At 39.9% G+C, this 14,870-nt stretch overlaps 2 protein-coding genes across 3 annotated transcripts in view; both read left to right on the top strand.

The window, feature by feature from the left end:
* The first annotated feature begins 607 nt into the window (after nucleotides 1-607).
* e4f1 (E4F transcription factor 1) lies at nucleotides 608-7,255 on the top strand. 2 transcript variants are annotated; one of them, XM_065252936.2, is made up of 14 exons: nucleotides 608-771; nucleotides 1,568-1,677; nucleotides 3,100-3,187; nucleotides 3,322-3,452; nucleotides 3,617-3,737; nucleotides 4,307-4,459; nucleotides 4,634-4,749; nucleotides 4,835-5,071; nucleotides 5,165-5,279; nucleotides 5,497-5,714; nucleotides 5,800-5,998; nucleotides 6,094-6,260; nucleotides 6,344-6,406; nucleotides 6,505-7,255. In XM_065252936.2, exons 1-14 carry the CDS (start codon nucleotides 678-680, stop codon nucleotides 6,850-6,852), a joined length of 2,160 nt encoding a protein of 719 aa, XP_065109008.1. In that variant the 5' UTR covers nucleotides 608-677; the 3' UTR covers nucleotides 6,853-7,255. The 2 variants fall into 2 exon arrangements, with proteins under 2 accessions (XP_065109008.1, XP_065109009.1); XM_065252937.2 differs by having other exon boundaries at nucleotides 4,853-5,071.
* Nucleotides 7,256-11,729: 4,474 nt separating this feature from the next.
* grid2ipa (glutamate receptor, ionotropic, delta 2 (Grid2) interacting protein, a) overlaps nucleotides 11,730-14,870 on the top strand; it is a 29,002-nt gene continuing 25,861 nt past the window's right edge. The window contains exons 1-4 of the mRNA XM_065252938.2: nucleotides 11,730-12,137; nucleotides 12,313-12,354; nucleotides 12,629-12,882; nucleotides 14,179-14,511. Coding sequence (XP_065109010.1) covers nucleotides 12,050-12,137; nucleotides 12,313-12,354; nucleotides 12,629-12,882; nucleotides 14,179-14,511 — 717 coding nt within the window. The 5' untranslated portion in view covers nucleotides 11,730-12,049. The remainder of the gene's footprint in view (nucleotides 12,138-12,312; nucleotides 12,355-12,628; nucleotides 12,883-14,178; nucleotides 14,512-14,870) is intronic.

Raw genomic sequence — 14,870 nt, forward strand, 5'->3', positions numbered from 1 at the left:
CATGTAACAGTCTTTAAATAGGGAAAACATAGAAGTGTTTGATGGCTTCTAAATTCATCCCTGTTTGGATCCTAAGGAATGAATGGGGCTAGGCTAAATGCTAACACATTCACAATGCACTGTACAAAGTGCACACATTGAAAAAGATAGGTTTAATATTAATTTAATAATTTGTCTAAGTTGAGGTTAGAAGATAGTAAAATATTAAAAAGCAGTGGTGTTTTCCTTTAAATATAGTGTTATTATAAAAAAAAGTAAAATAGATAATCCCATCGACTACACTTCTCTCTCAATCTCAGATAAACCTGTATTTTAAAACAAAAATGTAACTTTTAACTGTAAACACTTCCAAATATGCCATTTTTACGATTCATTGCTTTTATAGCGTTTTCATTTCAACAGTATAAGCGCGCTTTTAGGCATTTTCAACTTCCTGACGAGCTGCGCAGACCGGTTATCGTTCTGTATCAAAGTTCCGCGATAACGATCCAAAAGCTCTACTTTCCAACTGCTCTCGCGGTACTTTGTTGCCATATTCCCATCGGTCTGCGCAGCGCCGCATGAAGTCGAACACATTCTACAGCTCTGTGGCCCCGCCCTTTGTTGTTATGACTACGAGGTCGTAAATCCGCCATGTTTTCCCTGTTGAAGCGTTGCGACAGAGACGGAGGAACGACATGACTGAAGAAAATAATAATACGGCAGCAACAGTTACCGACCAAACGGAGCCTAGCAACATCATCACCATACAAGCCACGCTCGGAGATGAAGGTAAAATCGGTGCGATGGGGCAAAATCACACAATAAAGTCGCGATTACATACGCGGGCCTGACTTTAGCATTTTCGGGCACGTTGACGCGGACTGCATTAGCTGTTATGCTATATTAGAAGAGGGTTTAGTGTGCTAATGTTACCTAGCATAGATATGTGCTGCATTCAACTCTAGTGATGTTTACACTAAATGCTTACTTCTGTGCTGATTTGCTTTCATTAGTGTTTTCTATGGCATGTATAACGTGACATATAAGCAATATTTACGCATGTCATATAAGGCAAGTTGTGCCACTTGAGTTAATGTAACAATGAGAATTGAGATGGGTCATACTAATACCAAATTTATGTTACATTATTAATGTAAATATGACAGTTATTGAGAGAAGTACTTGTATGTATATACATTTGGAAGACGGTTTTATCCAAAATTACTTACAGGGCATTAAGGCTATACATTTCTTTAATCAATATGTGTGTTTCCGTACATTTGCGTTGCTGACGTAATGCTCTACCAATTGAGCTACAGGGATACATAAATGTTTAACCAACCTGGGAAACGTTTAATATTCATACTATTTGACAGTCTAATGATCCAAAAGCATGCAAAAAATAACCTTAATCTTTAATATTGACTGAGTAAGGTCATGTAAACTATTGAAATCAATGTTAAACCAAACTTTAATGCTCCAAAATGCCGTTATGAGACTTCAGGCTGGATTTTACATACAATGTCACACATAAAATATGCTCATATTGTTTGCATTTATAGCTCAGATGTTTCTGTTTTCGCAGATGAGGATATTCATAAATGTGGGAGATGTCTGGAGGAGTTTTCCGCTCTTGATGTTTTTATACAACACAAACTCAGCAGAAGCTGTAGGCGTCCCGAGAAAGACCAACAGGTTTTTAGATTTACATAAAATTTACATGACATCTGGCAGATGCCTTTATCCGAAGCAACTTACAGTACATTCAATGTACATTTTATCGGCATGTGTGAGAATCAAACCTACAACATTTGCTTATGCAGTGCTCCATTAAAGGAGCTACAAGAACACCCATTTTTGTATCACGACAACACCACAGATATGTTATTTTTAAGCCTGGCGTATAGTCTGTTTTTTTATGTGCACGGTCTTGCAAAGCATAATTGCCGATCATTCACCTTAATATTGTAATTGCTTGCTATTATAAATGTCGATTAATAGATTTTACAATGAAGTTTTATAACTTTCTGTGAAGCAGCTACTTGGTAAATCTAAACATCCAAACCTAAATAATATAATGTTAATAAAAAATTATTATAGGAGTTATTTTATTAGTAAACGAATGGCTAAAGGACACTTCAACTTGTCAAGTTTAAAACATACTGGCAAACACAGAGAAATGAGCACAGATTGACAGCTGTAATTGATAATTTTGGCAATTATTAGGGATGCTCCAATCGATCGGCACAGATCGGTATCATCCGATAAAGGCATTAAATGACTCGATCGGTACCATAGACTGTAAAAAAGATGGACGACGCAACATTGCTTCCTTCTATTGTAATGAATTGAAGCCAAAAATGTCCGACCATGGATGCTGCCATGTTACGTAAAAACGTCAGTTTGGAGGCATGCGCAGAAGGAATCGTCCGTAAAGCTAGAGGCGGAACTACGGTATCAAACTTCCCACCCAAATGCTTGCATGTCTAATTCAACCACACCAATCCTAACGATTGTTAACGTAAGTTTTCATTATTTTTAACAGACATAAGCCTTTTTAAAGGCATATTAAACTTCTCTTTGCAGAAGAAACATTTGTTGTGCTTATTTATTTGATTCTCTATTAAAACAAAGATCGGCTGATCACAAAGATGACAAATCTGTACTCATTATCGGCTGCAAAAATCCTGATCGGAGCATCCCTGGTTATTATGTAATTGTTTTAACCGTAATTGTAATCCCGATGAAAAATTTTTTAATGAATTTTGCAACCCTAATGTGTAGCCGCCTTGCGTACCCGTAAAAATGGACCATGCTTTAGCCTTTATTGTTCATTTTGCAGATTTATGTTTTCTACATGGATGATGTCTATCTAACATAAGGTTTAATGTGCTGCTGACCTCTCCATGAAGGGGTATATTTAGAGCATACATATGATTTTTGCCCATATGTCTAAAAAATGCAACACTATGCTCATTGAGTCATTTCACAAGGTCTTTAGCTACTTTGCCTTCACCATACACTACAATTTATCTCTACGTTAAAAGCAGAAACCATTATTAAGCCATAAGTCATCGTAAATGTCACTGCTCATCCATCTTTTTTTATTTACATCAGGCAAATGTTGACCCTGATGGAGGTGCTGCCTCTGAGGTGAAGACAAGTGAAAATGGGTGCTCGTCTGATGAAGCATTGACCAACACAGGTACCGATATTTTCATATTCAAGAATATTCCCACATGACCCAGCTGTGGTCTTCAAACTTGTATTACAATGGAGTTAGTTTGTTTCGAATGTAATATAGCAATGATGTTAGTAATAATGTCTTTGTTCCTTTAGTTGGAGGGGATAATAATGGAAGAAAAAAAGGTCGCTCGGCAAGAAAGGATAATAGCTCCAGTCCTGCTAAATTGAAGTTGAATGAAGAAGGACGATACATGTGTTCCATGTGTGATAAAACATTTAAAACGGTACAAAATGAAATGTTTTTATCTATACCGTTTAAATCTAATAGAATAACTGTTAAAGGTCATACAGCATAATAGGCATGCAGCTTATTGTATGTTTATTTTGGAATAAGGATGTGTTATCTAAATGATAAGTTCACTCTTAAAATCCTTTTTTTTCCCCTTAGACAAATATTTTGAGAACTCACATGTTTACACATAACGATAATAAGGATTTCTTCTGTGAAGTGTGTGGGACTTCGTTTAGGACTAAGGGATCGTTGATCCGACACAAACGCAGACACACAGGTAAGCTGTACAGTGGTGCTTTAAGGGAAAGTTTACCCAAAAATGAAAATAATGTCATCCTTATGTTGTTACAAACCTGTATGAGTTTCTTTAGTCTTTTAAAATGATGGTAATCAATCACACAGTTGACAGTACCCATTGACTTCCATAGTATTTGCTTTTCCAACTATGGAAGACAACTGTGTGTTTCCTATCATTTTTTTAACAGAATAAAGAAACTCATACAGTCTGCAGAATAAAAGTTTTTGTTTACATAATTATTATACAAATTACATCAACAAATATTATGTATATATAAATACAAACACATGTATGTATATTTTTATGGGAAAAATATATTTATATAATAATATTTATTTATGATATAAATTATATGTAAATATACAAATGTTTATACACATGCAAGTATTTCTTACATTTATTATGTAAACAAAAATTTTTATTCTGCAAACTTAGGCAGCTCTAGACATAATTTTAAGTTTTTTTTAAATTGCGCTTTTTGGATAGTGGATTGGATATTGAACATCCCTTTGTCATTTAAAGAATCATGATGTCATTTCCTGTGGCAGATGAGCGTCCATATCGGTGCAGTCAGTGCGGGTTGGCGTTCCGAGAGTCCGGAGCCCTGACGAGACATCTGAAGTCTTTGGTGCCTTGCACTGAAAAGATTCGATACAGTCAGTGTAAAGAGATACTTGTGGGCAAAGACGGAGTTCGGAAAGGTAATTCATGTCTCAGGAACATTGAAAGGCTATCCGATTAGTTTAAGGAATGCACTGTGCCTCATAAAAGTTTACCAGTTACACATTTAGAATTGAGTTTGTATATTGGATAATTCATTGGTTGTGAATGTTTAGCTCATGTCTCTCGTCATTGAACTTTTTTTCACTGTGAAGTTGACCCATCACCTCCTGATCCCGTGAAAGAAGAGCTTCCTGTAGTGAGTGTGGTTGAAGCTGGTCATGAGATCATTCAGATTCAAGTTGTGGATGAGACCGGACAAGTTCAACAGGTCAGAGACTTAAGACATTTAACTTGATACTTAAAATAATTTTTTTCACACTTATATAATCCTGTATTGCACACTACTTCTGTAGTTCTTCTGTCCTGAACAGGTTTTGTCCCAGCCTCAGACTGCAACAGTGGTTGAAGCCGACAATTTAATCTGCCAGGCCATTATCAACTCTGGCATCGCGCTGGAGACTCAGGCCACGGAGGCAGCCGAGGAGGCAGAGGCACGGTCACCTAAAGCCATCCTGCAGGGTCCTGAGGCTGAAACCAGGCTTACTGAGATCCAGGTGACAGAAGAGTGTGTGGAGACCGAGGAGGCGCAGGTGAGGCTTTGGGCGTATAATTGCACAGATGGTAGTTCGTTCTCTTTATTCGGTTTGTAGAATAAGATGGTTGCAATGTTTTATCTGTCATAGGATGCTTCTTTGAAGGAAGAACAGGCCTCTAAATCTAAACTTTACAAATGCCCCCAATGTGAGCGCATGTTCAAGACAATGTCCTACCTGAAGGTTCATGTCAGAGGGCACGTCGGTAAGCTTTTTTAAATCCTTTTTTAAATTTAAATCCATTTTTTTTAAGCGCATAGGTGACATCAAGTCTCATAATTTAATGATGAGATCAGGAGCATCAATGTTTAGTTTTAATTATTAATTTCAATCATCCTCAGTCAATATTAAAGATATCAGTTATATTTAGAAAACTATGAATCACAAAAATGGACTTTTATATTGTGCTTATTCTGCTTCAGGATACAAGCCATTCAAGTGCATAATATGTCAGAAGGATTTCGTGACGGGCTACTTGTTAAAGAAACACATGGAGACGCACGTCAACGAGAGGCGATATAAGTGCGGAGAGTGTGGAAAACTGTTCAAAGCCATCGGGCACGTGCGAGAACACATGAGAGCTCATTCTGAAGAGAGGCCGTACCCCTGTAGCTTCTGTAATAAGAGGTACAAGACCAAGGTGAGATACAAACGAGCCTCTGTATCTTAAGTAACAATAATCTTTTCAAGTGATGCGTTATTATATCATATCTGTTGTGCTCCAGAATGCTCTGCAGGTGCACCACCGTACCCACGCGGACGAAAAACCTTACGAGTGCCAGCACTGTCTCCGTGGCTTTCGGGAAAAAAGCGCTTTGGTTCGTCATATACGGCATCATACGGGAGAAAAACCCTTTAAGTGTTTGAACTGTGGGCGGGGCTTCGCAGAACACGGCACTCTGAACCGACACATGCGAGCTAAAGGTGTGCGATCTGTACAATGTTAAAACCATCATGTCTATGTTATGCTATGAATGTAGCATCTTTTCATGGTTGTGTTTTAATGCATGTGTGTTTAGGAGGTTGTTTCGCTATGGGGCAGAAGGAGTCTGAACAAAAAGGAAGCTCGGAGGAGCAGGAGGTGACCACTGAAGATGTCTGCTCCAACATCGTATCAGATGACCCTCACGGTGTCCTGGTGGAGTTCTCCTCAGTAGTGGCCGACACTCAGGAATACATTATTGGGGTATCGTAATCTAGTAGTAATTCACTAGATTGTGTTGCGTGTGTGTTCTTGTTAAAATATTGTTTTTTGGTTTATCTTCGCAGTCATCAGCTGAGGAAGGAGGTCACGGGGAGGGTGTAACAATAATTCAAGACAATCAGCAGCAGGTATTTTTTTCTCTTTGCTAAGATTAAGGCATGATCGTTTCGTTTACGTTCGCCAAATATTTTCGAAATTGATTCGATGCATGTGTCTGTGGCCGCAGTTGGACAGCAACATCATGAAGGTGGTGCAACAGCTCGTCAGCCAATCACACGGAAGCCACCAGATCATCGTTCAAAACTTGACCGCAGACGAGACCCCGGGCATCTCAGACTGCGGAGACACGATCACCATCGCCACGCCCGAGAGTTTGACCGAACAGATGGCGATGACGCTCGCGAACGCCATTAGCGACGGCACCATTCTCGGCTCCTCCAGTGAGGGCGACGCTGAGACTCATACCACAGTTACCATGGTAGCGACTGAGAACATTGAGACAATGGAGCAGGAGGAGCAATACGTTATTGCTACGCCTGATGAAATGGAAATTCAGACTGTCGTGGTGGTCTAAGAAGAACATGCTGTGAAATAATAGTGTAATAGTTTTTATGTGTCCTTACGTAAACAGCCATGGTGTAGCATTTCAATTCTCGGGAAGAACTTATTTTATTCAAAACGAGCAAATGTACTCCTGCTTGGTGCTTGCGGACAACTTCAGTGTTAATAGCATTTTCATGGCTGCAGGTTTTACAGTACTAGCTCGTGTCGTTAACAGCCAATGAAACATAATTCATGTTTTTGTTCTGTTGTTTATTTTAAAAGAGCAATATATATCATTTTTGCCTTGCGTGTGACGTATGTTCATCAATACTAATCATGAGTATGTAACAATAATACATATATTGTGGTCACTTACAAGGCCAATAGGAAACCTTGCAGGGAAAGAAAACTGATAATAAATATATTTGTATGTATTTTTCAATTGTGGCTCAATCTTTTTCCTGGTTTCTGATGCATTATTAAACAACACTTTAAAATGCTTGATTCTGATTGGCCAGTTGTGACATTCCAGAGAATGTTATTCGCAGTTATACCACGGGCCTGTTGAGTGCTTTATTTTGATTGGTTGAGAAATGTTCAACAGATGTTGCTTATTTTCTGTAAAACGCACACCTGACCTGTCCGCATTACCACCTTGGGTGTGCATTATTTTCTAATAATTCAACGGCCGGTGTCAATTATTCCTTACATAACAACCGCCTGAAACTAATAACACATGGCTGCAAATAATTTTGACGGGTATAGTTTAATATTACACAAAAATGTAATTATAAAATTATATTTTAGTAACATATATGTTAATATATACAATACTGTATATAAATATAAATACACTTATATTTACAAATGATTATAACAAATAATGTCTTAAAATCGAATGTAAACAGGTTTTTGCATTCATAAATTTTTTTTACAGATCAATATTTAATGTTCCTTACCTTACTTATAAGGTAAATAGCTGTGTAATAAGTGGGATAATGTATAGGCAACGGGTTATCGGAAAATAAGCCCCTTCAGTGTAATAGAACTGATCGCACTGTAAGGGCTTATTTTTTGCGATAACAACGAATTGCGAATAAGTCTTCTGGAAGTCATATTTGTTGACCACATATGTCATTGAGGTTTATTATTCCGTGTTCTATTTCAGTAAAGCAACCGTTACATTTTAAGTTAAAAATGAAACTACAATTGTATGTCTTATGTTTTTAACTGAAATGTGAGAACCTTGTTGACGTATGCGGTCAACAAATACAACTTCCGGAAGACGCACATGAAATCCTTGCCAGGACGTGTCCGGGAAAAAAAGAATGACACGTATGGTCACCCTACACTAATTCTAGTGAAAAAGTAAAACGTGTATATTTCATTCATTACACACAGACTGGTATATTTCAAATGTTTATTTCTTTTAATTTTGATGATTATAACTGACAACTAAAGAAAATCCCAAATTCAGTATCTCAGAAAATTTGAATATTGTGAAAAGGTTCAATGTTGAAAACACCTGGTGCCACACTCTAATTTAATTTACTCAAAACACCTGCAAAGGCATTTAAATTGTCTCTCGGTCTAGTTCTGTAGGCTACACAATCATGGGGAAGACTGCTGACTTGACAGTTGCCAAAAGGTGACCAATGACACCTTGCACAAGGACGGCAAGACACAAAAGGTCATTGCAAAAGAGGCTGGCTGTTCACAGAGCTCTGTGTTCAAGCACATTATTAGAAAGGCGAAGGGAAGGAAAAGATATGGGAGCAAAAAGTGTACGCGCAATAGGGATAACTGCACCCTGGAGAGGATTGTGAAACAAAACCCTTTAAAAAATTGTGGGGGAGATTCACAAAGTGTGGACTGCAGCTGGAGTCAGTGCTTCAAGAACCACTACGCACAGACGTTTGCGAGACATGGGTTTCAGCTGTCGCATTCCTTGTGTCAAGCTACTCTTGAACAACAGAGTGTCAGAAGCATCTCGCTTCTGGACTGCTGCTGAGTGGTCCAAAGTTATGTTCTCTGATGAAAGTAAATTTCATCAATCCATGTTGCTTGAGGTCCAGAGTAATGTTTCCACAGTCAGTGATGGTTTGGGGTGCCATGTCATCTGCTGGTGTTGGTCCACTGTGTTTTTTTGAGGTCCAAGGTCAACACAGCACTTCATGTTTCCTGCTGCTGACCAATTTTATATGGATATCCAGATTTCATTTTCCAACAGGACCTGCACACAGTGCCAAAGCTACCAGTACCTGGTTTAAGGACCATGGGCTGTTTCTCAATATGCGTTCTTCAGCGATCTTGCGTCCTTGTGTCCTCGCTCTACATCATCATTAACAGTCAAAGTTCAATTCCAATTCTCAAGAACACAAGTACAGAGGATGCATGAAAATACCCGGATGAGTTCTTGATATTGAGGATGCATCGAGTGCAGACTTGCGTGTTGAAATCTGGGGAGGTCACGTGACCAGCAGGAAGATCCCACACATCTCAATTCTCACAAGTGCGTTCTGTGTTCTCGCGATCTTCCGAGTTCGTTCTTCCAAGGTCGCCTGGCAAGACCAGTCTCCACGAGAATGCAAGTCCGTTCTTTGCGTTCTTAGAATTGAGAAACAGCCATGGTATACCTGTTCTTAATTGGCCAGAAAACTGGCCTGACCTTAACCCCATAGAAAATCTATGGGATATTGTGAAAAGAAAGATGCGATATGCCAGACCCAACAATGCAGAAGAGCTGAAGGCCACTATCAGAGCAACCTGGGCTCTCATAACACCTGAGCAGTGCCACAGACTAATCGACTCCATGTCACGCCGCATTGCTGCAGTAATTCAGGCAAAAGGAGCCTCAAGATTTCTAAAAGTCTTTTCTTTGTATTTGTCTTAAGTAATATTCTAATTTTCTGAGATACTGAATTTGGGATTTTCCTTTATAATCATCAAAATTAAAAGAAATAAACATTTGAAATATCAGTCTGTGTAATGAGTAAGGGATAATGTAGAGGCAGCCGGTAGTTATCGGGAAATAAGCCCCGACAGTGTGATCAGGTCCTGATCACACTGTCGGGGCTTATTTCCCGATAACTACCGGCTGCCTCTACATTATCCCGCTTATTACACGGCTACTTGCCACATAAGAAAAAAAACTGGACATGAATATGAATTTGAAACATTTTATTAAAACAAATTTGTTTTAAATTAAAATTTTTATCCTTCCGCAAAACTTTGCACAGATGCATAAAATGATCGTAATACCTTATTAAGATCCTCTGCTTCATACTTGTCTGTCTCCATTTTTTTCTCTTTTAGCCAGTCTTTGAGAAGTTTTAATGCCCATTCTGTATTTTTTTGTGTTTTGGCTTCGTAGCTGTCATGCTCTATTTTGTCAAGTTCAGTCTCAGTAAGCTCTCTGTGTCTTGTCGTTGTTCGTTCTTCTATCCACTGTTTAAATGTTTTGTTTTTTCCGTACATGTTAAAATTAATGTCAAAATGTTGTGGTTGTCCAGTGTTTGTCACAAGATGGCGCCAAACAGTAATCTTTATTGGCGCGGAGCGATTTAAATCGTACAAATAGTACCGGCTATGCATTATTACTTTGGAGCGATTATTATTTGAAAAGAACAAACCTGCAAATGTCTCACCTGACCAATCAGAATCAATCATTCCAGAGAGCCGTGTAATAAATGAATATAACATTCACTTTTTGAACAGAATTAGTAAAATAAATCAACTTTTTGATGATATTCTAATTATTACCAGCACCTGTATAAAATAGATGCGCTACCATTGGCTAAAATGCTCAGTGTGTATTGTCATTCTAATACGCCCTCCTTTACATGCTCATTTTAAACGACTTCCAAATCGCAAACAATTTGCCATGCAAAGCTATGAGCATTATGACACTGCCAAGGTCAAGTAGTAGGCTACATTGCCTGGTCACACTGTCGGGCTTTCTGAGATAGATTGTGGCGTGGCGAGTATAAAGTTGATATATCGCAGTTTTGTGATCCTTATAATGGGTCAGTCTTACAGATCAAGGTCATAATGAAGTTTTGCTCACCTTGACTTCTGTTCACCTGCTGTTAGTTTTTAACTTCATATGCTGGAGTCACAGACGGTGCCAGGTTTCGTAGCCCTTCAGGCCTTCACATATGCCCGTGCTCTTCTGCTATAATTGAATCCCTGGGCCTGACCTGACTTGCTACTGATCCCTTGAAAGTCAGTTAAACACTCCTGAATGTTTCAGAATGAATAACAAAGATTGTGTAAAAGTGCTGAATGCCATACAGTATTCTGTTATAGTCAGTAGGGAGTGATTTCCTATCGCTATGTAATGTGAACTGGCTGAATCACAAAGGGCTCTGTTGTCCAGTATACTTATTACAGGGAAAATCCACTTGAAGTAACCTGGGGTCATGTTCCTTGCTCGAGGGTAGGGCGATGACACCCCATTGTTCGGGATTGAACCAGCAACCTTGTGGTTACCAGCTTTGAGCTTTAATCATATTACATCATACTGTATATTTGCTTTGTGTTAGGGCTGATCGATTATGGGCCAAATCATTATTATCTTGTTTTTGTAATTCTTTGAATTAAAAATTGAAAATCAAAAATAAGTAATTGCATAGCCCTACTTTGTATAGAGATTCACTCTACCTGTTGTTCTTATTTTCGCTTAAATAAGAAAGAGTTTATGGATTAGATTCTTAAAGGTGAAGTGAATTGTCCCAGTCGAACTGTACCAGCATCTCTGAGGATCTGTAATCAGAGCGCTGTCCTCCGCTGCTCTGACAGGCAGTTTCTGGGTCACTCCTCAGCCCTTGGAGATGGCCCGATCCAACGGCATCAGAAAGAGAGAGAGAGAGAGAGAGGTATTTATAGAAAAATGGGGCTTCACTGTACCTTGTTCTTGCAAAGGATTCATTTAAAGACCCAGCTAGCTTGTCCCAGATTTCTGCACCGTGCTCTGCAATAGGGTTATAGCTGAACAAACTTAGTGGAGATGTAGATCCAGGGCTGCAGAGAGCTTGCTGGTGCTCTCTTAGTTCTGGACAGAGGGGTCTTTAATGCGGAAAGGTCCTTTTGGATGTATTCAGTTTGTATTGTCATGGAGGGATGACCTGTTGAAGAAGGTGAAAAGGTGACGAAAAAGGTGAAAAGGTGACCTGGGTTGACCTCTTTAAGCTTGTCTTTTGATATCGACAAAGGACTATTCTGAAACCATGATGAGAAGATTTTTGAAAAGCCAGAAGGGCCGTTTCTCCCTTCGCCAAAGCCGATCCGGATCACGGAGCGCTTCCAAAGATTTTTGTGAGTTGCTTATGCAGAACGTGGGGCTTTTGGGGGGCTCATAGTTATTTTGGGAAAATGTAGCTTAACTGATCATGAATATTAATTGCATTTGCCTTTTTATATTAATGATGCACACTTTAACAATGACACTTCTATCATGTGAATTTAATTATGTTTTTTCCCATCTCCACAGACCCAAACCCTAATGTGCTGAGAGAATTCCCCATGAATATTGGTGTGTAAAATGCTTGACCGTTTTTATTTATTCATCTAAGTCACACATTTAATAACGCTGTTGTTGTGTAACGCTTGAACTCTTGTGTGTGTGATATATCTCAATAAGAAAAGTGCATGGATAGATTCTGGTTAAATGCTCTCCAGTCGACATTTTTAAGACATTCCAGTCGAAAAAAAAATTTCTAGATGCAAATTTAATATGGATGGATGGAGGCAATCCATAAATCTACACTTCTGTAATGTTGTAATCTTATTTTACTTTTATCGGGTAGATTTGGCTCTGCCAGCTAATAACCAGGGCTGGCCTGAAGATTTTGGCTTTAAGCTGGGCGGAGATGGACCCAGTTACATCCTCTCTGTGGTGGAGGGCAGCAGCGCTTACATGGCCGGGTTGCAGCCAGGTGATCAGGTTCTGGAGATCGACGGGCAGAACGTTTCCTCTCTGAGCACAAAAGCACTCATCGCCCTAGCCCAGACCCTCAAAACAGTGCCGCCCAGCATCGGAGTTGTCTCTCGAATTGAACAGGTGACTTTTACTTGATCTTATCTGACAGCAGTTGCGTTTCAGATGACCTAATTACTGAGACAAATTCAGTTACTAGGCTAACTCAAATGTCCTGAATTCAAGCTGAATTAATTTTTAATTTTTTGTGTAATATGCAGTTGCCCCTAAAGGTATTTTTGGACTTTTCATTGATAAACTTCAGTGCATTAGGGGGCGTGTACACCAAAGTGTTTAAACGCGGCTGAAAACGCCAGGCTGACGCCGACTGTGGCCACTTGCCAGCATTTTTTTAGTTAAGCGCTATGGTTGCTAGGAAACTTCTTCTTAATTTATCAGTCTTTGAACAATGCGCCAGTTGGTTGTTGTAATATTTTTCCCCGTCCCTCTTCCACTGTGATTGGATGGCCAAGTGAGAAGTGACATCGACAAGCTGAGCGTTTTACCCAAAGTTGACTTTTGGTGCACAGCGCAGACAAAAGCGGCCAGCTGCTGGCTTTTTTGAAAAGCATTGCCCTTCCATTGAAAACAATTGAAAACATACGCCGGTCGTGGGCGTAAATGCCTAAGGGGCATGCAAGCCTAAGGGGAGTGCACACAAAGCGTTTAAACACGTCTGAAAACACCAGGCGGACGCCTGTCAAATATTGAACCGTGAGCGCTCTTTTGCTGTTAACTGTCATATTAGCAGAAACTTTAAAAAGAGGGCACCTGCTCTGACCTTGTTTGAGGATGAGAGGTGCACAAACACGCAGGAGAGAGTGATCGAGTGGAGTCCGGTTCTTCAAAGCAACTGTAAACTTCCCTCATCACAACGTAAGGCCCGCCTCTCCCCTCATTCGATTGGACAATTGAAAGACGCGAATGACGTCGGGCGCTTCTCCGCTCTCAGCGCTCCTTCAAAAGCGTGTGCTGTGGCCGGCGGCAAAAACCGCAAGGTGCTCGGCGCGCATAAACAGCGCGCAAACGCTCCCTGCCAATACAATATCATTCAAAAAAGACGCCTGCAACTGCCATAAATGCTTTTGGTGTGATTGGCCCCTAACAGTGTTGGCAGTATCTCTCTCTCTTTCTCTCACACACAACTCATTCTTTGCCCGTAACAGCTTGTGATCCATGACAATAAATATAAAATGATTACAATAATATAGCCATTTAAAAAAGCAGATACAATAATGACTTTGGTCACCCATATTATATTGTAGTCTGTCCCTGTTTGTTCCCAAGCTCTTGTTTGCTCAAAGTGCCCTTGCCGGCTCAAATATCTAATTTTCCACTACCGTGAAAACCAGGTCATTTACCTTTCTATTTCTACCACAGATGGACATTTCCCCAGGGCCTGATGGTCGTTTTGGTTTCACCATAGTAGGAGACAGCCCTCTGCTGGTGGAGGACTGTGCACACAACTCTCCAGCAGGGCGGAGTGGACTCCGAGCAGGTGATTATGTAATGGAAGTGAATGGGATTCCGGTGAAGCAACATGAGATAGCAGCAGCCATGATCAAGGCGTCGCAAGGGCGCACGCTGCGTCTGGGCGTGCTGCGTATAAACCGCTGGCAGAAACGCACCAGTACCAGCATGAAAGAGACGTATCAGAGCGGAGACATGGTCAGACAGGACCGCAAGCACAAAGCTCTGGAGTTTAACAAGAAGGTTGGTCTCATGAGCACCCCTTTGAAACCTAAAATAACATACAGGACACCTTACAATAACGTGCTATTGTAAGACCGCAAGTTGACATCAATTGCAATATGTAGGACAAGGCCCAAAAACTTTGAAACCCACAAATCTTGACCTATATTGAGTTTCCTGAGCTCGGACTGGTTAACCATAACCAACACATAACAGTAATGCTGTGACACATTTTTAAACAAAATCTCAAGATGAAAAACTGTACATGTAGAATTTGTTAGCTACATAGATGCATTTGGTTTAACTACCCTACTGAAAAACGCTACAACCAAACTTAAGCTGGTTTGCTTGTTTTAACTGGTTTAGGTTGGCGGTAGCTG

This window comes from Paramisgurnus dabryanus, chromosome 3, assembly GCF_030506205.2.
Source record: "Paramisgurnus dabryanus chromosome 3, PD_genome_1.1, whole genome shotgun sequence".
Taxonomy (NCBI): Eukaryota; Metazoa; Chordata; class Actinopteri; order Cypriniformes; family Cobitidae; genus Paramisgurnus; species Paramisgurnus dabryanus.